This window comes from Acomys russatus, chromosome 32, assembly GCF_903995435.1.
Source record: "Acomys russatus chromosome 32, mAcoRus1.1, whole genome shotgun sequence".
Classification (NCBI taxonomy): domain Eukaryota; kingdom Metazoa; phylum Chordata; class Mammalia; order Rodentia; family Muridae; genus Acomys; species Acomys russatus.
The window spans coordinates 47,531,507-47,555,216 of NC_067168.1; the positions used below are offsets into that span (position 1 = coordinate 47,531,507).

General features: G+C 52.2%; 1 protein-coding gene across 1 annotated transcript in view; it reads right to left on the minus strand.

Moving 5' to 3' along the window:
- Ano10 (anoctamin 10) overlaps window positions 1-23,710 on the minus strand; it is a 104,405-nt gene that overhangs the window by 12,365 nt on the left and 68,330 nt on the right. The window contains exon 11 of the mRNA XM_051140251.1: window positions 9,630-9,746. Within this exon, the coding sequence (XP_050996208.1) occupies window positions 9,630-9,746 (117 nt within the window). The remainder of the gene's footprint in view (window positions 1-9,629; window positions 9,747-23,710) is intronic.

Sequence of the window (23,710 nt, forward strand, 5' to 3'; positions counted from 1 at the left end):
TCATAACGTATTCAGGCTGAGGCATTTTGTCACACCACTGAGTGGACAGAGGTAGCATCCCACTGGCATTCCAGGAACACACGCTAGAATTTTATCCTAAAATATATGGTTCGCACTGCCTAATTACTGACAAATTTATGACACTGCTCGATTCTCAAGAGCCACTTTGCCAGGGGTAATTGCCGACTTCTTTGGGATTGGAGAAAAAACAATTTTCTTTTACTTACTTCAAGTAGCATAGTAGTTAAGGTGAAATATCTAATTGAAGCATTCTTCAATGTGTGATGTAGAAAAGAAGGAAAAACACAATGAAACCATATACCAGAACTGGCTCCGTTATCAGCTGCTGATGGGAGCTCAGCTCAGCCCTCAGCAGCCTGGGGACACGGGTCAAGACACAGCTCAGCCCTCAGCAGCCTTAGGACACGAGTCCAACACAGCTCAGCCCTCAGCAGCCTTAGGACACGGGTCCAACACAGCTCAGCCCTCAGCAGCCTGGGGACACGGGTCCAACACAGCTCAGCCCTCAGCAGCCTTAGGACACAGGTCCAACACAGCTCAGCCCTCAGCAGCCCAGGGACACGGGTCCAGACACAGCTCAGCCCTCAGCAGCCTTAGGACACGGGTCCAACACAGCTCAGCCCTCAGCAGCCCGGGGACACGGGTCCAACACAGCTCAGCCCTCAGCAGCCCGGGGACACGGGTCCAGACAAAACTCAGCCCTCAGCAGTCTGGGGACACGGGTCCAACACAGCTCAGCCCTCAGCAGCCCAGGAACATGGGTCCAACACAGCTCAGCCCTCAGCAGCCCAGGGACACGGGTCCAGACAGAACTCAGCCCTCAGCAGCCTGGGGACACGGGTCAAGACACAGCTCAGCCCTCAGCAGCCTTAGGACACGGGCCCAGACACAGCTCAGCCCTCAGCAGCCCAGGGACATGGGTCCAGACACAGCTTAGCCCTCAGCAGCCCGGGGACACGGGTCCAGACAGAACTCAGCCCTCAGCAGCCTGGGGACACGGGTCCAACACAGCTCAGCCCTCAGCAGCCCAGGGACACGGGTCCAGACACAGCTCAGCCCTCAGCAGCCTGGGGACACGGGTCCAACACAGCTCAGCCCTCAGCAGCCCGGGGACACGGGTCCAACACAGCTCAGCCCTCAGCAGCTTGGGGACATGGGTCCAGACACAGCTCAGCCCTCAGCAGCCCGGGGACATGGGTTCAGACACAACTCAGCCCTCAGCAGCCCCGGGACATGGGTCCAGACACAGCTCAGCCCTCAGCAGCCTGGGGACACGGGTCCAACACAGCTCAGCCCTCAGCAGCCTGGGGGCACGGGTCCAACACAGCTCAGCCTTCAACAGCCTGGGGACACGGATCCGGACACAGCTTGAACTGAGTGGCTGAGAAGAGTGAAGAAGGCCCTGGGTTTATCAGGAGCAAAGGGTGGGGGACAAAGGAAGGGAGGAAGAGAGGGGAACATAGGGGGGAGGGATAGGGGAGGGGGAGGGGAGGGGAGCGGGGGAGGGACGGAGGGAAGGGGCTGGGGCACATGTGCCACAGTGTCTGCACAAGGGACTATACATGTAATTCTGTGGCTTCTAGGTCACTTTGCTCATAAGTTTCAAGATGAAGAAAACTTTTAAAATTAAGTAAAAAACATAACACTCAAGTGGGCTTACTAATTTTTGTTTTATCATGAGGAATTGCTCTGAATGAAATGGCCAGTTTGAGTTCAGGGGTGAGAGGGGGTGGGGACACAAAGTGAAGGCTTCGAACATTCGGGCCTTCAGTGATTGGTCCACAGCCAGTTTTCACGCCTCACTGGGTTAAAGATCCAGGCTCCCAGCTGCATTCTGGAGTGAGGGGCTCCCCTTCCTATGCACCCTGGACCCCCTCCAGACCCCTCTCTCTTTCCTTCCCCCCCTCACGTTTTTAGACAGGTGCTCACTCTTGAGCTTAGGCTGGCATGGGGCTCACTCACTATGCAGCTCACGCTGGCCTGGGACTGGCTGCCCCTCCTGCCTCTGCCTTCCTGACTGGGACTGGCAGCCCCTCCTGCCTCTGCCTTCCTGACTGGGACTGGCTGCCCCTCCTGCCTCTGCCTTCCTGACTGGGACTGGCTGCCCCTCCTGCCTCTGCCTTCCTGACTGGGACTGGCTGCCCCTCCTGCCTCTGCCTTCCTGACTGGGACTGGCTGCCCCTCCTGCCTCTGCCTTCCTGGCTGCCTTTGGATTCCGCCTCATCATCCTCATAAAAAAAGGCAGGCTGGCTACCACGTGCTTCTATAAAGAGCATAAACACAGTTGGAATTACAGAATGTGGCTGGTGGCCCCAGGAAGAATTCTATTTTCATGGAAACTGCTCCATGCCACGTTCCAATGGCCTCGGGGCTGTGGGCTTTGTTTCCAGGCTGAGTCTTGATGAGGGTCGTGGTTTACCCTGACTCCGTGCACAGAGCGCGGCTACTGCATATCAAGAGCCAGAACATGCAGTTACTTTCATTCCCCGTGTCCAACACAGCTGCAAAACATTCAAGTCGCTTAAAACTAACTGGGGCCAGAATCAAGATCTTGACCTAAGGATGCTGACAAACTCAGTGCAAGACTCAGACTCTCAGCGCAGACCTGGGGTCTCCCTGGAGAACAGAATTGGGCCTTGAAAGCAACAGTTACCTCACCTTACCTGGTCAAGGGGAATGACGTCATCCCTGACATGCCTCATTTCTCACTCATGGCTGGAGGATTCTTTGAAGAAAGAAACCACACACATCCAGCTGGCCTCTTTTTCTGGATTGCTGGTGCAAATCAAATCGCTCCAGAATTCAGTGGCTTACCACACCATCACCTCACATGTAAGGTGGGTCAGGAATCTGGAAGCAGCTGGTAGCTCTGGTCAGAGAGGAGCTTCTGAAAAGCCTCTGAGAGTGGAGTCAGACAGCAGTCTCCAAGCTGGCGAGGCTGAGGGAGGCGACTGCAGCTGGTCACCTCCACTTGGAGTGAAGTTTGTCGGCGCAGAGGCATTCTCGTTTGTTGACAGACTGTTTTCAGAACTCAGTACGTGTGACATGGTCCACACATTTGGGACTATTTACTATCTGGCTCTTTACAGAGACAAAGTTGCTAATGTCTGGTGCAGAGAATCTGAGGTGCTCGGGGGCGGCTGGCAGCAGGCCACGTCCCTTGTCACACAGGCCTTGCTGCTGGGTGCCTGGGTGTCCTTATGACATGGCAGCTATTACGTCCCATGAGCAAGTGATCCAGGAGGCAGAAAGGCAAAGCCTTCTGCTTTATAACCCAGCCTCTAAAGAGACATGCCATCATGGCTGCAGCCCTGTTCTGGAAACACGGAGCCACAGGCACACGGGGACTGCACACAGGTATAAACCCTGAGAGGCATGGATCATGGGGGCCATCTTACACGCTGACATGCACAGGCAGAGACATTGCTGCTCTGAAGTTGGGTTGAGTCTGATCATTTCAACATGGCTTTCCTGCTCTTAACCCTTGCCAAGCACACAGTGCAGCTAATGTCTGATCTACTTCAGGTCTAAGCTTTGGTCACCACATATGGTCATCCCTCAGGGTCAGGGAGGGACTGTTTCAGTGGACACCAGAATCCTGCCCAGTGGCCCGGGATCTGACCCGCACACTGTCCCCTAGTCAACTACCAGCACTTGACACGTTGTGAACACCACAGAGGCAGCTGTGTGGTGCTGCTTAGGGAGCAACACCTGGGCAAACGGTCACCCCACAGGACCAAGGGTCAACTGAAGTGAGTGTCCTTGGGGACAAATTTTAATTACCTGCACTTTCACCGTGCACTGTGATATTGCCATTTATGCTTTCAGAACCATTAGTGTGATCGTCTCTCACTAGTTATGCAGCTCAGCTATTCCCCGTGTTCTGCTATTTTGGGGAGAAAGAGAGAGGTACCAAATTGCAGCTCCTGAGATTCCTCTGGACCCGTTACTCCCTTGTCTAGCAACTCCTCCTATGCTGCAATCCCTTGTCTGTGGTAGCACACGCCACAATGCCAGCCGTCTCTGTGAAACCCCACAGGCAACGTAAACCAGTAGGAAAAAATAGCATGGATTATTCTGTTCTAAAAGATCTACAATCTTAGCAATTAAAAGCTTAAAAAATGCGTTTTTCACAGGGTGTGTCTCCACAGGGCCCTTGGCAGGCTGGGGCGGCAGGACGGCCAGCTGTGGGGCAGCACACTGAGGCTCTTTCTCAAGGCAACAATGAAGTGTGTGTCCTAGGATGCGCAATAGAGTGCACAACAGTGGCTACTTAAATCCACACGCAGATACAAGGAGCGGGGGGTAATTCAAAAGTCAAGGACTAGCTCTTGACAGTCCAGAGGACACAGGAGGCATGGCTTCGGCCCCTCCCCTCACTGGTACAGAGCTACTTCCGGACTAATTCAAGCCCAGCAGTCACAGAGCCCATCCCTGAGTGGGTGGATGGTGCCGGCGGTAAATGAGGCAAGTGATCAGCACGTAACAAGGCTCCTCAGCGTAGCTTCTTATACCAGGTGGGAGAACTGAGATGGACAGATTTCAAACTTTTGTTTAGAAAACAAATGAGATCAGTGACAAGGACAGACTGCTCACTGGGAAAAGCAAACAGTCATAGACTTTTGAGAGCTGCAGCTACATTTGAAGGAGAGCATGGGCTCTGAAGACTTCGCTGGCGAACAGGAGACAAGGCAGAGGCGTCCCAGCAGGGTGCAGGCTGCTCCGGAGCCTCAATTTGCTTGTTTTTAGCACAAGAGCTAAATTTGGGGTTATAGTGCGGACTCACTAAGCGTTCCCCGGTCCTGACGGGGAAGGAGAGCCTCGCTGGGTCCTTCAGAAGGGCTCATGTGGGAATCCTGGTCACTCCTTCCACCAGCGACCCCAGGAAGACAGGGGATTTGCCTCCATTTTTGCCTGTGTGTATTTTAAGACTCATGCTTTGTCCAAGGACATCGTTTGCCACTTATTTATAGTTCACTGGCTTCTGAACTATGTGGAGGTCAATAAAGTCTGAGGCCTTTACCCAGAGACTGCTGGATGCCAGGCTTTGTACTGTGTAGCTCACTGCCTGGGCCTGGGGCCCACACATCATACAGTGGCAGGAGACACTGCCTCTCCTCCAACCCCCCCCCCACCCCCTCTTCAGACACATGGAGGGCAGCGGACAACACCAGGTCCCCTGCCCTATCACTTCTCTCCCTCTGAACCTGGAGCAAGGGTGGCAGCCAGGCACCTGTAGTCCTCCAGGCTCTGCCCCCCACAGCACTGGGAATATGGGCCTGACATGGCTCAGGCCGGCTTTTTATTTCTGTGGGTACTTGAATAGAATCAGGCAATGCTGTGATTTGATTGGTTCGGCCTAATGTGGGTGGTGCCACCTCTGTGCAGCTGGTCCTGGGTGCTACAGAAAGCTGGCTGCGTGCCCCAGGAAGCTTTGCATCAGCTCCTGCCTTCAGGGTCCTGCCCTGACTTTTCTCAGCGACGGCATGTGGCATGTGACGTGAGAGTTGTAAATGGAAACAAACACTTTCTTCCTCAGGTTGCTTGTTGTCAGGGTGTTTATCTCAGCAACAGAAACTAAGACACCAGGCAGAAGTGGTGGCAGGTGTCCTTTTATTCCACAGGGCATGCTGGGTCACACATGGGAGGTACTTGTCCCCACCCAGCACCCCTGTGCTCCACTCACACGGTCTCATCGCATCCTCCTCATGACCTTATGACTATGTGTAGGCACCGGCTCCCCCGGCCCCAGTGGGATAATGAGAAAAACCTAACACGTGTAGGTTTAAGCTACCTGTCCATGTGAGAGGATCTGTGCGACCCGGGACGGGGGGTCGGGATGCCTCAGAGCACCTGAGCTCTTCAAGCCTGTGAAGTCGGCCTCAGCCTGGACTTGACCTGGCCTTTACGTCCTGGGAACTGGACCTTTCCTGCCCAGGGACCTGTCACTGGCTCTCACAACTGCCATTTCTTTATTTGACCAAAACAAAACAAAACAAAACAAAAATTTTGATTAAGAAACCTTGGGTTAGAAGTCTTAGATTTCCAGAGTGACACCACGGGCAGGATGGGGTCCCTACACACCCTGTATCAAACATTTCACTCCGAGCCAGGTCCCGGCAGATCATCACGCTATTCTGTGTTTAAGTCAAATGCTTTCTCACCCTTATTCTCAGCTGTGAAATATTACATGTTTAGTTTAAAATGTTGTGTGTTCCCATAACGCAAGGCCACGGCAGTGGGAAAAGGAGATACTGGAGAAGTTGATAAAATGTTCGAGGCCAGCCTGGTCTACAAAGTGAGTCCAGGATGGCCAAGGCTACACAAAGAAACCCTGTCTCGAAAAACAAAAACAAAACAAAAAAAGATAAAATGTATTTAACACCAGAAAACCAACACAGCCTTCATTCTTCCTATGACGGGGAGCGATGCGGGACACCGTGCACACTCAGCCAGCTCTCCACCCCTGAGCTCCATCCCAGCTAGACATGCAGAGGCTGGTGAGGGCCAAACAGCAGCCGTCTGGGCCATGGCCCCGTGCTGACTAGGCACCTGCCCCTGCTCCCGGGAGGCTCGCGCGTGTGTGCTCTAGGCACCTGCCCCTGCTCCCGGGAGGCTCGCGCGTCGGCTCCTGTGAGGCTCATGCGTGTGCTCTAGGCACCTGCCCCTGCTCCTGGCTCACACGTGTGCTTGGGACTTGTTAAGGCCCATCTGCCTGGGGTAGCTAGCTGTGGCTACTGACTTCAGTACCAATGGTTCTTAGACAATACTCCTTTCTATTTTCTAATTGGATGTTAAAATGACTGGATACCAAGTAAGCCCATTTGTAAAGAAATAAGAACATCGGGTGGTAGCGGTCACTGTCCGTAAAATTCTTCCTGAAGGTCTCAACCTGGCTGAGTCATGCAAACGCCCTTTGCAGTGCACATGAGCCTGGTCTGCGTGCTCTCACCTTACATGTGTCTAGTTTCCCTTGTGTTCAGGAATCCAGGTTCCTGCTGTGACGGACAGAGCTCTGCTTTTTGCACTTTCCCTCTCAAGTTCCCCGAAGTGCACTTCACCCAGGGATCCAACAGAGGGCACTAGTGCCCTCTACCTGGACCGCATCCAGATCACCAAGTTAGGATCACGTAGTCTGCTGGTTAAAAGGCCAGCCCCAAACCGAGGGCAAGCGGATCACCTGCCAGACGTGGTGGCAGTGGCTGCCCAAGCTTATCAAAATACTCAGCTGCTCTTAGCTCTGCGTGGGAACCGGGAGGAAGAGGGCGGGGCAAAGGAGGGGGCAGGGCAAAGGAGGGGGCGGGGCAAGAGGAGGGTTCTAACCTATGCTGAAATGCCTTCTTACAAGTGTGCTAATTTAAAGTTCTATGCCTAAAATGCACAACCTTATTTAGGAATAAAGGACTTAAGACTTTTAATCATATTTTGTTCTTAAAATGGGCTTGGGTTGGTGTAAAGCAGATGTAATAAAACGGCCATCGAGATGTACCAGAACTTTCTATTAGAGACTATCAACTCCAATCACTTCACAGGGCATGTGAGAGGCAGCCAGATGTGGGCGACTTCTTGCACACACTCTCCATAGCTCCGTTTTTCACTTGAGCCCAGAACAGGCCATGCAGCGGAAGCCTCTCTGTCTGTGGCAAAAGGCAGAGTGGGGAGCGGAGGCCACACTTAAGTCACCAGGCAGATAGATGATGGCTTGCCCCACTGAAGGAGGCAGGAAACACAAGCTCTGGGAGAGGCATCTGCCAGCTGACGTGCTCAGAGGCACAGTCAGGGTGGTGTGAGCGTGCAGTGAGGCTGGACGGGAGAGGTGAAGGACAGCTGAGTTTTCTCCACGTTTGTTCCCGCATGTTCCTGACTGACAGTGCATTTCCACAACACTGAATACCTTTTTCTTTTTCTATTCTGTGTGTGTTGGGGGGACACACGTGTATATGTGCAGGCATGTGTTTGTGCACGTGCCTGAGTACATGCAGAGGCTGAGCGTTCATGTTGGGATCCCCTCTATCATATTCACTGAGGCAGAATCTCTCAGGCAAACCCCACTTCCTTGACGCGGCTTGTCTTGCTGGCCACCCGTCTCCGCGGGTCCGCGGGTCCCCGGGTCCCTGTCTCTCCTTCCTGAGGTTGGGATTATTGGAAGGTCTCCGTGAACTCTGGTCCTCACGCTCTAACTACTGAGCCATCTCCCCAGCCCAAGATGAATTTTCTGATTCCAGGAGGCTTTAAAAATATTCTTCATACAGAATATCTGTATTATTTTAATAAGTTACCAGCCAAATACTTCATACTCTACTTTTTTGGTAAATGAAAAAAATTCAACAATATTTAAAACTATTTTTTCTTATGAAAGAAAACAAATGATTTTATGTAAGATTTATATCCTGAGTCCTTTTTTTTTTTTTTTTGAGACAGGATCTCACTATGCTGTAGCCCTGGTTGCCCTAGAACTTGCTATATAGCCCAGGGTGGCCTAAAACTCACAGATACCCACCTACCCACCTACCACAACACTCAGATTCCTGTTGCTTTAATAATTTATCTTATGGGCTTTAAATATGAAAGCCTCAACGTCTGTAGCCATGATGTGCCTGCCCCTTCAGTTCTCTTACTGACACGGGGCTGTCCCACCATGGAGCATTAGGAGCTTGAACGAGGGTGCGGTTAAGGTGAGAACATGTCAGACCCATTTCTGTAGCAAACCCAGAGACTGAGTCTTGTCACCCACCATGGGACAATGAGCCCAGCTGGCTGGGGACCAGTTCTCTTGCCTTCTCTTCTGGGTTGAACCCCCAGATCCAGCCACAGCACTCTCCTAACGGGGGGGTCCCCACCTGTAACACTGCCCTGAGGATCCTCCCTTCCATCAGAGGATCAGATAGTGTGGCCTCCTCACATTCCCGCTCCAATTCCCCAAATGCTGTGTGGTCCACGAGGTGCTGACCTGAACTTGGTCCCTGAGGGGACACTGCCCAGTTCATTCATTGCCTCGTGGCTTGAACTGAGACACCGCCCTGGAGCTGACCGTGCTGAGCATCTAGGAACTCAGTGTCTGCTGTTTGTTCTCCTCACAGGCAGAAAATCACCAGTGGGGAATCCTACTCAAGGCGAGCTCTCCCACATCCTCCCTTCTCCCCGTCCCCTACCGTGCTCTTTTCTCTCATCTGGTAGAACAAGGAAATGGTCTTCACGGCACCCTTCGAGGCTCTGCCCACAGGTTTCCAGTCTCTCGCCACAGCCTGTGAGATGCTATCTAGGATCTTGTTTACTGGCTGCTATATAGCGTTTCTGTACAGGACATGGCATTTACTGGCTGCTATATAGAACAGTATGTTTACTGGCTGCTATACAGGGCATGGCTAGAGATGGTGGCAGTAACCCTGGTTCTTAGAAGCCTGCGTTGCTCTTTGACTCCATTCATCATTTCTGTTGCTTGGCTGTTGCTCCTTGCTTAGCCTTGCCGGGCTGACATCATGGATCGGGGCTGGGCCATCCCATCCTCCACTGAGTCCTCTGCGTGTACTTAACTGACCACCCCATGCTAAGGCGCTCCTGCGTTAGAGAGACAGAGTCCCGCTGCGTTTGCGACACACGGCTCTTACCTGCTGCTTCAGTGCCTCCAAAGACTCGAATTCCAATCTGGCCAGCTTCATCTGGATGTGCCGGGGCTTATCAGGGATGGCAAACGCAAGGATGAACTTCAAGGCCAAGAGTGCATGCTGCAAAAGAAAGACGTCACACTGACACTTCCACCCACTGCTGCTAGCAGAAAAGCTAGGTCCCAAAGGGCCTCACACCCTTTCTGTGGATTTCGGCGACTCTTAAACTAGAGGCTCTGACATATCAAAGACCATCGCACTTTGGTGTGGCCCATCCAATCGTTACTGCCTTACTTTGCTTTACGCTTTTCTTTTTTTTTTTTTAATTTTAATTTTATTAATTTATTCAGATTACAACTCAATTGTTATCCCATCACTTATTATCCTCCCATTCCTCCCCGTGTCCTGCTTTCATCCTATTGCCCTTCCCTATGTCTATGACCTCCTCCCCCACTTTATGGTCATAGGCTATTAAGTCTCATCTTGGTAGCCTGTTTGTTCTTTGAGTGCCATCAGGTATCCCCACCAAGGGGAGGTGGTCAAATATGGAGCACCAGAGTTCATGGCAGAGTCAGTCCCCTCTCTCCACATAACTGTGGAGAATGTCCTGTGCATTGGCTAGATCAGAGCAGGGGCTCGATGTTTACTGCTTGTATTGTCCTTGGCTAGTGCAATAGTTTGAGCAGAACCCCCTGGGCCCTGATCCACCCATCACAATATTCTTCCTCTAGATTTCTAGGACCCTCTGGTCCTTCTATTTCCCCATCTAACTTTATGCTTTTTAAATAAGTGTTTATCATAAATTGATACTATGTGCCACTCTTGGTGTTTTGTATAAAAGTAAAGTTTATTCCAAAGTCTTCCACAAAATGTTAAGACACGCTGAGTGAGCAATCTTCTGGTGCATGGAGCTCTTTATCAGCCCCATCCTCTGCCCAGCACCATCCAACCATGCTGCAGCCCGAGTTACGGTCCTGCGAGTGCCTTGAAGTGCCACACCCCTAGGTGTCTGGTGTGGTTTCCTTCAGGACATGATAACTGCTGAACACTGACGGAGCGATTGTGGCACTAAACTGTTGTCTCCACTCACAGCATGGAAGGAACGCAGCGACAGTGTGCCCTCTCAGACACTCGCCACGGAGGACCATCTCCTCTTCTCTAGCGTCCGTAAGTGCCTCCTGACATGATTGGCAATTTACAATCAGGCAGAGAGCACAGCTCCACCCAAAAAATTTTTCCACACCCACCACTGTCTGGGGTCTTGTAAGGAGGTTCAGGATGCTCAGATATCTCAACCATCAAAGAACAAAGCCTGTGGGGGAGTGTGAATGATGACTCTCCAAAGGCAGACATCTTTAAAGGTAAAAAAAGAACCAGAAGGTGCTCAGGAGACCGAGAAGAAACAACAGCTTGAACTGAGACACACTGCTGTTGACAGGGAGAAGACAGGAAACAAAAATGAAATGAGTTCCTTACGAGATATCAAAAGCAGTTGAGTCCTGGGAGATGATGGGGCACAGGAGTGGGAGATGATGGGGTACAGGAGTGGGAGATGATGGGGTACAGGAGTGGGAGATGATGGGGTACAGGAGTGGGAGATGATGGGGTAGAGAAGTGGGAGATGATGGAGTACAGGAGTGGGAGATGATGGGGCACAGGAGTGGGAGATGATGGGGCACAGGAGTGGGAGATGATGGGGTAGAGGAGTGGGAGATGATGGGGTACAGGAGTGGGAGATGATGGGGTACAGGAGTGGGAGATGATGGGACACAGGAGTGGGAGATGATGGGACACAGGAGTGGGAGATGATGGGACACAGGAGTGGGAGATGATGGGACACAGGAGTGGGAGATGATGGGGTACAGGAGTGGGAGATGATGGGGCACAGGAGTGGGAGATGAGTGGGAGATGATGGGACACAGGAGTGGGAGATGATGGGGCACAGGAGTGGGAGATGATGGGACACAGGAGTGGGAGATGATGGGACACAGGAGTGGGAGATGATGGGACACAGGAGTGGGAGATGATGGGGTACAGGAGTGGGAGATGATGGGGCACAGGAGTGGGAGATGATGGGGCACAGGAGTGGGAGATGATGGGGCACAGGAGTGGGAGATGATGGAGTACAGGAGTGGGAGATGATGGGGTACAGGAGTGGGAGATGATGGGGTACAGGAGTGGGAGATGATGGGACAGGAGTGGGAGATGATGGGACACAGGAGTGGGAGATGATGGGGTACAGGAGTGGGAGATGATGGGGACACAGGAGTGGGAGATGATGGGACACAGGATTGGGAGATGATGGGGTACAGGATTGGGAGATGATGGGACACAGGAGTGGGAGATGATGGGGTACAGGAGTGGGAGATGATGGAGTACAGGAGTGGGAGATGATGGGACACAGGAGTGGGAGATGATGGGGTACAGGAGTGGGAGATGATGGAGTACAGGAGTGGGAGATGATGGGACACAGGAGTGGGAGATGATGGGGCACAGGAGTGAGAGATGATGGGGTAAAGGAGTGGGAGATGATGGGACACAGGAGTGGGAGATGATGGGGCACAGGAGTGGGAGATGATGGGGTAAAGGAGTGGGAGATGATGGGACACAGGAGTGGGAGATGATGGGGCACAGGAGTGGGAGATGATGGGGTACAGGAGTGGGAGATGATGGGACACAGGAGTGGGAGATGATGGGGCACAGGAGTGGGAGATGATGGGGTAAAGGAGTGGGAGATGATGGGACACAGGAGTGGGAGATGATGGGGCACAGGAGTGGGAGATGATGGGGTACAGGAGTGAGAGATGATGGGGTAAAGGAGTGGGAGATGATGGGACACAGGAGTGGGAGATGATGGGGCACAGGAGTGGGAGATGATGGGGCACAGGAGTGGGAGATGATGGAGTACAGGAGTGGGAGATGATGGGGTACAGGAGTGGGAGATGATGGGACACAGGAGTGGGAGATGATGGGGCACAGGAGTGGGAGATGATGGGGCACAGGAGTGGGAGATGATGGGGCACAGGAGTGGGAGATGATGGGGCACAGGAGTGGGAGATGATGGAGTACAGGAGTGGGAGATGATGGGACACAGGAGTGGGAGATGATGGGGTACAGGAGTGAGAGATGATGGGGTAAAGGAGTGGGAGATGATGGGGCACAGGAGTGGGAGATGATGGGGTACAGGAGTGGGAGATGATGGAGTACAGGAGTGGGAGATGATGGGACACAGGAGTGGGAGATGATGGGGTACAGGAGTGGGAGATGATGGGACACAGGAGTGGGAGATGATGGGACACAGGAGTAGGAGATGATGGGGCACAGGAGTGGGAGATGATGGGGCACAGGAGTGGGAGATGATGGGGCACAGGAGTGGGAGATGATGGGACACAGAAGTGGGATAATGTGGAGCCAACATAGTGCTAGGCTTGAGCATGCTGTAGCCAGAAGACCTAGAAATTAGCAGCCCCCAGGCCGACCCTGCATTAGCAGTGATCTGGAGTGACCTAGGAATGGAGGACTAGAGACATTGACTATGGCCACAATGGTCAACACTGGCAGGTGCTCAGGCAAACAGAGCCTGAGAAAACACTGGTCAGATGCTGCCGTGTGCAGTAGATGAGTTAAGACTCTGGCTATGGTCTACAAAGGACAAAGCAGCAGTGAGGAGAGGCACAGGGGCACCACCATTCTGTTGAACACTGAGATAGATTCTGTGTAAGATGATCTCAGCATTAAACGCATTACCTGAGAAACAAGTAAGCGGATGGAGAGGAAGCTTCCATGGTTTGCAGCTAAAGCGCCTCCACCCTGGCCTGCTGTGCCTGTCCTAACACACCTGCCCCAACACGCCCGCCCCAACACGCCCGCCCCAACACGCCCGCCCCAACACGCCCGCCCCAACACGCCCGCCCCAACACGCCCGCCCCAACACGCCCACCCTAACACGCCCGCCCTAACACGCCTGCACCCTTGCTTGGCCCTGTGGAATCTTGGTGGCAGTCAGCTTAAAAAATAAAGTGGAACAAGCTCCTCAAAGGCCTCACTTCTCGGGTGTGGGCGTCTGAAGGACGTCACGCCATCCTGCCAGCCATTCTTAGACTTCAACAACAGACACGCATCACTTTTATAAAGGAAGAGATTTACTAAACCTTAAAGCCGGGTTATGCTCTGCCAAGCTCCTTGCCTTGCCTGAGCAAGACTGCTCGTTTGAACAGGACACAATTTACAGCCTGAAATCCAAGAGTGGAGCCGGGCGTGGTGGCGCATGCCTTTAATCCCAGCACTTGGGAGGCAGAGGCAGGCGGATTGCTGTGAGTTCGAGGCCAGCCTGGTCTACAAAGCGAGTCCAGGACAGCCAAGGCTACACAGAGAAACCCTGTCTCGAAAAACCCAAAAGAAAAAAAAAAAAGAAAAAAGAAATCCAAGAGTGGAGCAGCCCTGGGGTGTGGCCGCATGGCTGGCCACACTGCTTTGCTGGCCTCTAGCCCCACTTCCTCACCCAGTCGCTTAGTGGTTCTGTACATCGCCACCACAGACATTCTGACTTATCCACTCAGGGGAAGCGCTGACAAGAACAGGACATGTATTTGAGGAGAAATGCAGGCCACGCCCACGTGAAGAGCTGGCTGGAAGGAGCGTGTGCAGGGAGGGAGGCACTCTGGGCAGGGCTGTCCGTGCTGGTCAGCGATGCCCCTTACTGTGGTGCTGTGCATGCACAGCCAGACTGGCCTCTCTGGCTCATGACGTTCCTGCTTTGCGAGTCCTACACCAGACTCCAGCAACATTTTCTTAAAGGTAAAACTCACAAAACTGTAAATTAAACAAAGGAGAACAGAAAAGAGAGTGTGCGAGGGGGGTCAGTGAGAATTTTCAAGCTAATAAACTTGGTTCAACACAGCAGTTTGCAGTAAGTAGCGGTTACAGGGAAACACAGGACCCCAGGGAATCAACACCTCCAGTGACCTCTGCTGACCATCAGCTGGCAGGTGCCTCTGGTCACTGCGGGGATGGGGAGCCCTGGGAGTTGCTGGCAGGTGCCCAGAGAGTGCAGCCCTTTATTCTGTGAAAACTAGAAAGTGTTGGTGAGCCAGGGAGCAGCAGCTGTGCTTTCCCAGGGGCTTGAGCCCAGCCCCCTGGCTTCTGAAACAACGTGCAAATCAGAACTGAATTCCTGAGGTCCAGGAAAAAGAACGTGACTCCTGCCGGCCTTGCTGGGTGCACGGCAGCCTCAGTCCAACACAAAATAAACACCTTTGATCACCAGAAAGATTACTAGACAAATGCTAGTTTGTAAAAACAATTCGTGGAAAAAGCTTGAAAACACAACCAACAACAACAAAAACAGGTTACTTTTTCTTTGTCCATTGGTAATGTTTTGTACTTATTCCCACATTTTTATTTTTAATTTCTTTAGATTTATTTTATATATATAAGTGTTATGTGTACCGTAAGTAGACCTGGCGCCCTCCGAGGTTGGAAGAGGGCACCGGACGCCCTGAAACTGCAGTTACAGATGGTTGCGAGCTACTGAGTACTGTGCCGGTCTGAGAACTAAACTCAGGCCCTCTGCAGGAGAAGCAAATGCTCTTACCCGGTTTTCTCTTCTAAATCCCACTCCTCTGCACCCCTCCACCCATACTCCTCACTTACAGCCTGTAAGTTACCCAATAAACACACTGATTCACCAAACTAAACGTGAGTAGAACTGCTACTTTGGCCTGTTGCTGGTACCTCGGGTGAGCAGAAAGATGCTTGTTCATATCTTCCCAGGGAAGGCCGCCCGACAAACCCCCGCACAGGGAAGGCCGCCGACAAACCCCCGCACAGGGAAGGCCGCCCGACAAACCCCCGCACAGGGAAGGCCGCCGACAAACCCCCGCACAGGGAAGGCCGCCGACAAACCACCGCACAGGGAAGGCCGCCCGACAACCCCCCCCCCCCCCCCCCCCCGCGCACAGGGAAGGCCGCCCGACAAACCCCCGCACAGGGAAGGCCGCCCGACAAACCCCCGCACAGGGAAGGCCGCCGACAAACCCCCGCACAGGGAAGGCCGCCCGACAACCCCCCCCCCCGCCCCCCGCACAGGGAAGGCCGCCCGACAAACCCCCACCCCCCCCACCCCCCCACCCGCACAGGGAAGGCCGCCCAACAAACCACCGCACAGTTTGTCTTTGTTCCTATGAGATAATGAACAGAAGCTTCTTTTAAGTTTTGGGTTTTTTGGTTGGTTGGTTGGTTGGTTTTGTTTGGTTTTTTGCTTTTTTCAAGACAGAGTTTCTTTTAAATTTTAAAAAACAAGCTACCAGGCAACAGATATTACATGTAGATATTCACTGTATGAGCACGGGGAGACAAGGAAAGGGGAGGGGTGGCCCAGAGAGAGTGCGACAGAGACAGAGACAGAGGAACGAGAGAGGAAGAGAAGAGATAAGAGGGACAAAGTGGGGGACAAGGTGGGTCTGTCCTTCTATACCCTGGGGAGGGCCACGCTCAGTGGCAGGTAGGCAGACTGGGGAAGAATCCTAACAGTTTCTCTGTGTAGCTTTGGCTGTCCTGTGTAGACCAGGCTGGCCTCGAACTCACAGTGATCTGTCTATCTGTCTCCAGTGTGCTGGGATTAAAGGTGTGTGCCACTATCCCAGCAGCTTCTTTGAAGTTTAAAAGGAATCTTCACATATGCTGTTGGCACCAAGGGGCGGGGCAGGGGCCAGGGGCCAGGGGCCAGAGGCCAGAGGTGAAGGGCTGGGGGCAAGGAAGGGGCAGAGGGACAGAGGGGCAGGGAAAGGGGCAGAGGGACAGAGGGGCAGGGAAAGGGGCAGAGGGGAAGGGGGAGGGAGCTCCTGTAGCCCCCCACCCCCCAGCTCTCTAAGCTCTCTGCTCCTGACATACCTGGCAGGCACAGGCAGTGATGGGGCCTCCCTGCCATCCCAGGCTGCCAGGGTCTCTAAACAGCTATTTGGACTATTTCCCAAGGGAAGCTGAGTGAGTGAAGGGCGTGGCAGCTGGGCACTGAAGCAGGGGTGGGCACGCAGGCGGGCTACCATCGAACACCAGAGCCCTCTCCTGGCTCTCTGTCCCCACGGTGCATTCAACAGCAGCTCGGGGTGGGGATGCCAATTAGAACAACCTGGCTCATTTCTCTGGGCTCTGAGTGATGGCCCTGTCCCTGCTGTGCTAGCTCAGAGCTCTTCCTAAGCAGCCTAAGGGACACCCAGAGCCACTTCCTGCTTACTGCAGCTTCCAGGCCAGGTCCGGTGGGGGGAGGGGTGCACACGGAGTCTGTGGGAAGGTTGTCTTCTTATGGGGTGCTGTGTGTGTCAATAGCTGTGCTGCGATGTTCTGTAGGGCGGGGAGCGAGGTGAGGAGGCGGCCACGCGCCCAGAATCCTGAGGTCTACCTCATTACTGGTAACCGAATCACTCTAGGAATACACATTTGCAGCACCGGAAAGGTCAGTCACAAGGACAGGTGGGGTGCTGCTGGGCCCCATGAGTGAGCAGCTCCACAGCAAGGCAAGGAGACCAAGGCCGGTGCTTTGCCTGACTGGGAATGGTGTTAAAGCCTGGATTCTGTGCATCCCATCCATGGGCGGATGGCTCTCCCCAGCCTGTGGCATTACTGAGGTATGGAATCCACAGGCAGATATATTTTTCGGGAGGTAGATGTAGCTTGGTCCAATGGTACATTGAGCACCACAAGGCTCTGGCAGTGCGATGGCAGGGTTGCCACCTGTGGGTGTCCTATAGCCCTTGTGTCAGCCTTTGTTCATGGGTGACAGCACCTCTGTACCCCAGATGACTCTTTGACCGGCTGACTCCCTTTTTTATTTTTCTAGTTTTTGTTTTTCTTTCTCATTTACAAGTTGAAACCATGAAAACTGTTGTTTAGCAAGTCTGTTGGGAATAACTTGTCATACCAAACTTCCTGTGTGCTGAGGGGCGACACATGGCATTTCTCCTCCTTCCTTGTTCTGGGGTGGTGTGGATCAGTCTATGTGTCCATGCCTGTCTGTCCCAGGACCCCTGCATCCTCCTCTTTCCCAGGCATCCTCCTTGGGTATCCCCCCCCCCCCCCGTTTACTCCCATCACACACAGGGGAGCATGCAGGGAGAAAGCAGAGGTGCACAGGCCTGGCTGCACCTCTGCTGCTGTGGAGGAATGCGGCTGTTAGAGCTGAAGGGTTCCAAAGGCTGCGGAGGGTGTCCACAGCCCCTCCTCTCCCTGGGCTTCTCTGAGTGACACCAAGGCGACAGTGGCCACTGACCACAGGAGAGCGCAAGCTTGGGTACAACAGCACCCACGCTCAGGCCTTCCTTCCCACAGGACACTGCAAATCTGTGAAGCTTCTTTTCCTCATGTGTCTGTCATTTCTGCAGTGTGTGGTCATCTGTAAAATCGCTGTGTTTGCCTGTCATCTATTTTTTTGAAGACAAATACTATTGGAATTAATGTTTATGTCCTTCAATAGCACCCTAGAACTCAGGCCTGTTTATAAACGAAAAGAGAAAGTAGGCCAGAGACACAGCTCAGAGTGCTGTTCAACACAGATGAGGCCCTGCATTCGAACCCAAGTGCTGCAAAAAAATGAGAGAAAAAACCTCCTGAGTTTCTGTGTGAGGGAGTGCATGTGTGAGCTTGCTTGCTGTGTGTGCATGTGTGTTTGTGCATGTGTGAGCTTGCTTGCTGTGTGTGTGTGCATGTGTGTTTGTGCATGTGTGAGCTTGCTTGTGTGTGCGTGCATGTTTGTGCATGTGTGCATGTGAGCTTGTTTGTGTGTACATGTGTACGCTCATGTGTGTGCTCATGTATATGTGTGCACATGTGTGTCATGTACGTACTTGTGTGTCTGTCAAATGAAAGAGAAGCTCAGTGTCTTCCTCACACCCTGTCCACCTTTCTTTTTTGAGACAGTATAGATCACTGGCCTGGAGCTTGCCAAGGAGGCCAGGATGGCTGACAAGAGAGCTCCAATGATCTGCCTGTCCCCACCTCACCACTGCTGCGATTGTATGTACACACCTGGCTCTTCCACATGAGCTACAGGGATTGACTCAGGTCCGTGTGCTTGCAAGGTGAGCGATGGACTGACTGAACGGCTTCCTGCACCCAGCCTGTGAGTGTCTTCGGGGTAACACTGGGCATCCACTACACAGATGCTTATTTATTCATTTCTGTATCCCATACTGACCTTAGGTCCTGACATAAAAGCCACAAGAGTCACAATACCCTGCAGCACATGAGGTGTGTGTGCTCGCCCGGGTGTGCTTGCCTGTGTGTGCTCGCCCATGTCCTCCAGGCACTGCTGTTCTCAGGTGAGCGCACAGCAAGGAGATGCTCACTCTGACCCTGAGTGAGGAAAAGCAAGGGGTGTGGCTAACATCTTCAAACCACGTAAGAACCTGCTGTGTGCCAACTAGAGGTGAGTGTGCATTACTCTGCCTGCTCCTCAGATAACAGAGCTGCCTCTCTCCCTGGCAGCCTGGTGCTCAGCGGGTGGGGAAGCCACCAGCTCCTGCAGAGTCATTAGGAGAAGGGAAAGGACACTGTAGAACAGACCGCAGATGCGGGGCGTGTGATTAACGGCAATCTCTATCATACTGCTGATGCCATCTTTTAGATAAAACATGAGTATTTTAGGCTCCAAAAGTTTCATAGCACACAGAGGTTTACCTCAAAGATGCTAAAAGTCTGCTCACAGGCACAAGAAGTGCGGCACAGGGCTGTGTCCAGATGCAAAAAGGGTGGAAACTGTGGAGCACTAAGAGGGAAATGTGCAATGCAGAGTCAACGAACTGGATTTACACACTGTGATGTGCACACAACACACATGATGCTGAGGGAAGAACGAGCTGTTCAGAGGCCAAACTGTGACCGCGTATCCCCAGCCGTCCCTGTCTCCACAGCACAACTCACATAAATGCACAGGAGATGGGAGAAAGGATGCGCACTATTGTGGGTGCCCAGACAGGGAGAGGACTACAAAAGTAGGAATGAATGAAAAATGGGCAAAGATGCCTGATCGTGGGTAGCGGAGCAGGGCCAGCTGGGTCAGCACGCCCGAGGGGCGGTAGGAGCGGGAGACACAGCGTTCTTGTGAGTGACGTAGAAGAGTCGCATCTTTCCAGCACTTGTTACTTGTAAGCGTATTCAGGACCGTTTGTAACACGCCGTGACAAGGCACACGCGCGGCATCTGTGAGCTCTCGACGTGTGTTTACTCCACCATTTACTCAACTTGCGGACGCCATTTAATGGGAACTTGGGTATGCAGCCAAAAGCCAAACGAGCTAACGGAGAGAGAATCGAATGAGTGGTGCGACGTGACCACAGAGAAAAGGAGAGAACGGTGGCCAACAGAGCTGAGCCCAACACAAAGATTCATGTCTGAGTTAATTCACATGAGCTCTCGCTGCGGGATCATGTACATTTCTAACCGTGGGACAGATGCATGCTTCCTGTGGGATCCATGTTCGTCACATGCCCGACATGTGTCTCACCCTGAGACAGATGTGTTTCCTGTGGGCCACATGCTCACGACACAGTTCAAGGAGCTCACTGCCAGCAATTTGGCAAACGGCCTTACGGGTAGTGGGGTCTCCAGAGCTCAAGACCTGATCAGCCAGCACACTGGGCCCCCCGTTCCTACTCCAGTGCAAGTCTGAGGGCCTTGGATGATCATCAGTGGTTCATGTCTTCTGTCACTGAGTGACAAGGAGCTGGTGACAGACAGTGAACGGGCACATGGGAGAAGGAGGAGGTCTGTCCGTTGTTCTGAGCTCGCTCCCTATGGAAGGAAGGTGACAGAACCCTAGGCTGCCTGTGCCCTTTGTTATTTAGGGAGAGAACTCCCCAGACTGTGGTGATGCTGACCTGAAACCCTCGCCACGAGGTCCCTTACAGTGAAGACTAGCACTAGCACTCTGCAGGTGCGGCTCCTGAAAGCAACTGAAATGCACGTTAAGCCCGCTGATGTGGATCTCAGGAATGCAAAGCTCATTTACAAGAGAAAGCTAATGTCATTCAACACACTGCTCTCAGGAGACAAATGACCTATTACATTCACCTATGTAGAAAAGTATTGACACAGAATACGTACTCACGATGGGAACTCTCCGCAAACTACAAACAGAAGGAAATTTCTTCAACTTAAAAACCACATGTGTCAGGGGGAAAGACGAGAAACTATAGGAGCTGAGGAGGGAAAGGAGACATGAGGGCCTGTGCTCAGGTCCCCAGCACTGCATGGCACTGCATGTCTGTGACTCCAGCATCCAAGGTGCAGGACAGACCCTGGGGCGTGCTGACCGGCCAGTCTAGCTAAAGCAGTGAGCTCGGGGCTCAGGGAGAGACGCTGCCCCACAGGCCAAGGCAGAGAATGAAAGAGTCAGGGTCCCTGGTGTTGATTTCTGGCCTCCACATGCACCCATATGGCAGGATGTGCCCACACAGACACATGCACAGGTGAGTGTACTCACACACACACACTCACACACACACACTCACACACACACACAGGCATACACCCCCAACACACATAAATCATTACCACCACCAAAAACTCCATAGCTTAGTACCATATTAAACAACCAAACCTTCACTGCTTTTCCTTTCCAACCAGGAACAAAGCAAAGGCAGCAACATCGCACTAGAGGCTCCAGCCATGAAGCCAGCCACGCAAAGGAAAGATCCAGAGAACGGGAAGGAGGGGAAATTATCTGCAGATGGCTCGGCTGTTGTCAGGCAGGGCTAGCAGGGTTGGGGAACACAGAGTCAAGACAAAAATAAAAACTTCTGCCAAACAATAAAAATTGAAAATTAATATATACTCATCTATGAGAACAATTGGTGAATTTAGTACAAATACTGTAGAAAAAACTGTAAAGCCAAAGAAATGGCTGGGTGTGTAAAGGTGCTTGACACACTGCTGTGCAAGCCTGGCCACTTGAGTGAGAGCCACAGAGCTCATCTGTGAAGGAGACAGTCGACTCCTGAGAATTGTCCTCTCACCTCCACATGCATACTCTCCCTTTATTTTCCCATACACACACACATGCACACACACACACATGCACACATACACACATGCACACACATGCACACACACATGCACACATACACACATGCACACACGCACACATGCACACATACACATGCACACACACACACGCGCACACACACACACATACACACATGCACAGATGCACAACCATAACAAAATAAAACATGTAAAATACTGCTGTGGAAATAAAAGAGCCTTATAAAAAGAGGGACAAGATTTTCTTGGATTTAAAGAATTGTTAAAAATGTCATCTCCAAATGGAACTGCTGAGCAATGCTGTCCTGAAAGTGTTCTGTGGGCAAAAGTAGGTATATTTATTCTAAAACCCATACAAGAATGCAGAGAATCTGGACCAGGGAAACCACTGGAGAAAACAACAAAGTGTAGGAGAGTCAACACCTTCGATACAAAGACCAAACACCACGTCAATTAGAATGTAAGAGTCAGACTCAGACAGTAGAGTATGTTAGAAAGTCCTACAATTGGGGACCAGTGGACAGAGCACGGTCTGCTCTCTCTGAGGACCCAGGTTCTATCCCTAGTACCATGCTACAGCTAACAGACATGTATGCACACAGTACACAGACATGTATGCACACAGTACACAGACATGTATGCACACAGTACACAGACATGTATGCACACAGTACACAGACATACATGCAGAAAAAACACCTGCACCATACAAAAACTAAAAGAGAAAACATAGTCAGAAAAAGAGATGACAAGAAATCAGTGAGCACAAAGGGCCTTTTCAACCAACACTAGTGAAATAACCAGTAAAACAGCCCAGCCCAGCCCAGCCCAGCCCAGCCCAGCCCAGCCCAGCCCAGCCCAGCTACGGCAGAAGTTAACAAGAAATGGCTCTGAATAGAAGTGCCACAACTGTGGGGCTAGTAGAAGAAAATCTTTGGGGCTGTGGGATAATCAGACATTTCTAAAACAAGATGTAATAAAATTATAACACATACATACAGAATGACAAACTAGGGTTTACTAAAACACAGCAGCAAGCCAGCGAGAAGCGCAGCCACGTGTGCCACATTCTCGCCATGTCTACCTCGGCACTGGCCACACTAACAGAAGAATGAGACTCCAACCCCTCAAGTCTGGAAGCCACAGTCGAAGGAAGCAGGAATGCCTTAAGACGGTGTTCACGGCATGTAAAATGCTGGTAAAAAGATGGAGAAACACGCAGCACTGCTTGCCACCAAGACAACATCAACTGAAGCCATAAGGACAATCACCGCACACCCAGGAGAGGCTGAAACCCAAACAGAGCGGAAGAAGACAACGAGCAAATATGCTGGCAAGGTTCAGAATGCATAACACTCTTGCCTGTTGGTGGAAGTGTCAAATGCTAACGCCACTCTGGGAAGCAGTCTGGCAAGTGCCTGCTCGAGAGAACAGAGATGTAGGCCATGCACGGTCAGAGCGGTTATTCTCTGCAGCCTCGTCCGCGGCGGCACAAGACAGAACGCCTGAGTGCTTCCATATGGATGAACAAGTGCGAAAGCCATGGTGTGTGCGTCACAGACCAGTTAGAATAGACAAACCACACACACAGTGACAACAGTGGAATTACAAAGCTTCATGGTGAATAAAAAAATCAGACACAGAGGCTGTATGTGCGGTCATTCCATTAGTAAGAACTGTAGAACATGGGCTGCATTTAAAACCAAACCAACCCAGAACACATCACCTGACAGTGACAGCCTGCGCTGAGACTGGGGGGGGCTGTGGGAAATGCCGGAGTGATGGGGTGTTCTTGGTGTGTCTGCAGCCATGGCTGTGCACAACTGTCAAGACTCATCAAACTAAACCTTTGAAGCGGATCCTCTTTATTCTGTGTGAGTTATTATGGGCCCATCTTTGATCCAGACTCTGGCCTGCTGCAGTACGCTCTGGAGGAGGGACGGTTCTGGTCCAGGGACAGCTGTGGGGTACCCCGAGGGGCAGAGGCACGGAGGACCTGTGCTGACACTTGGCTTACCTGCACACAGGCTAATAGGAGAGGAGGAAGA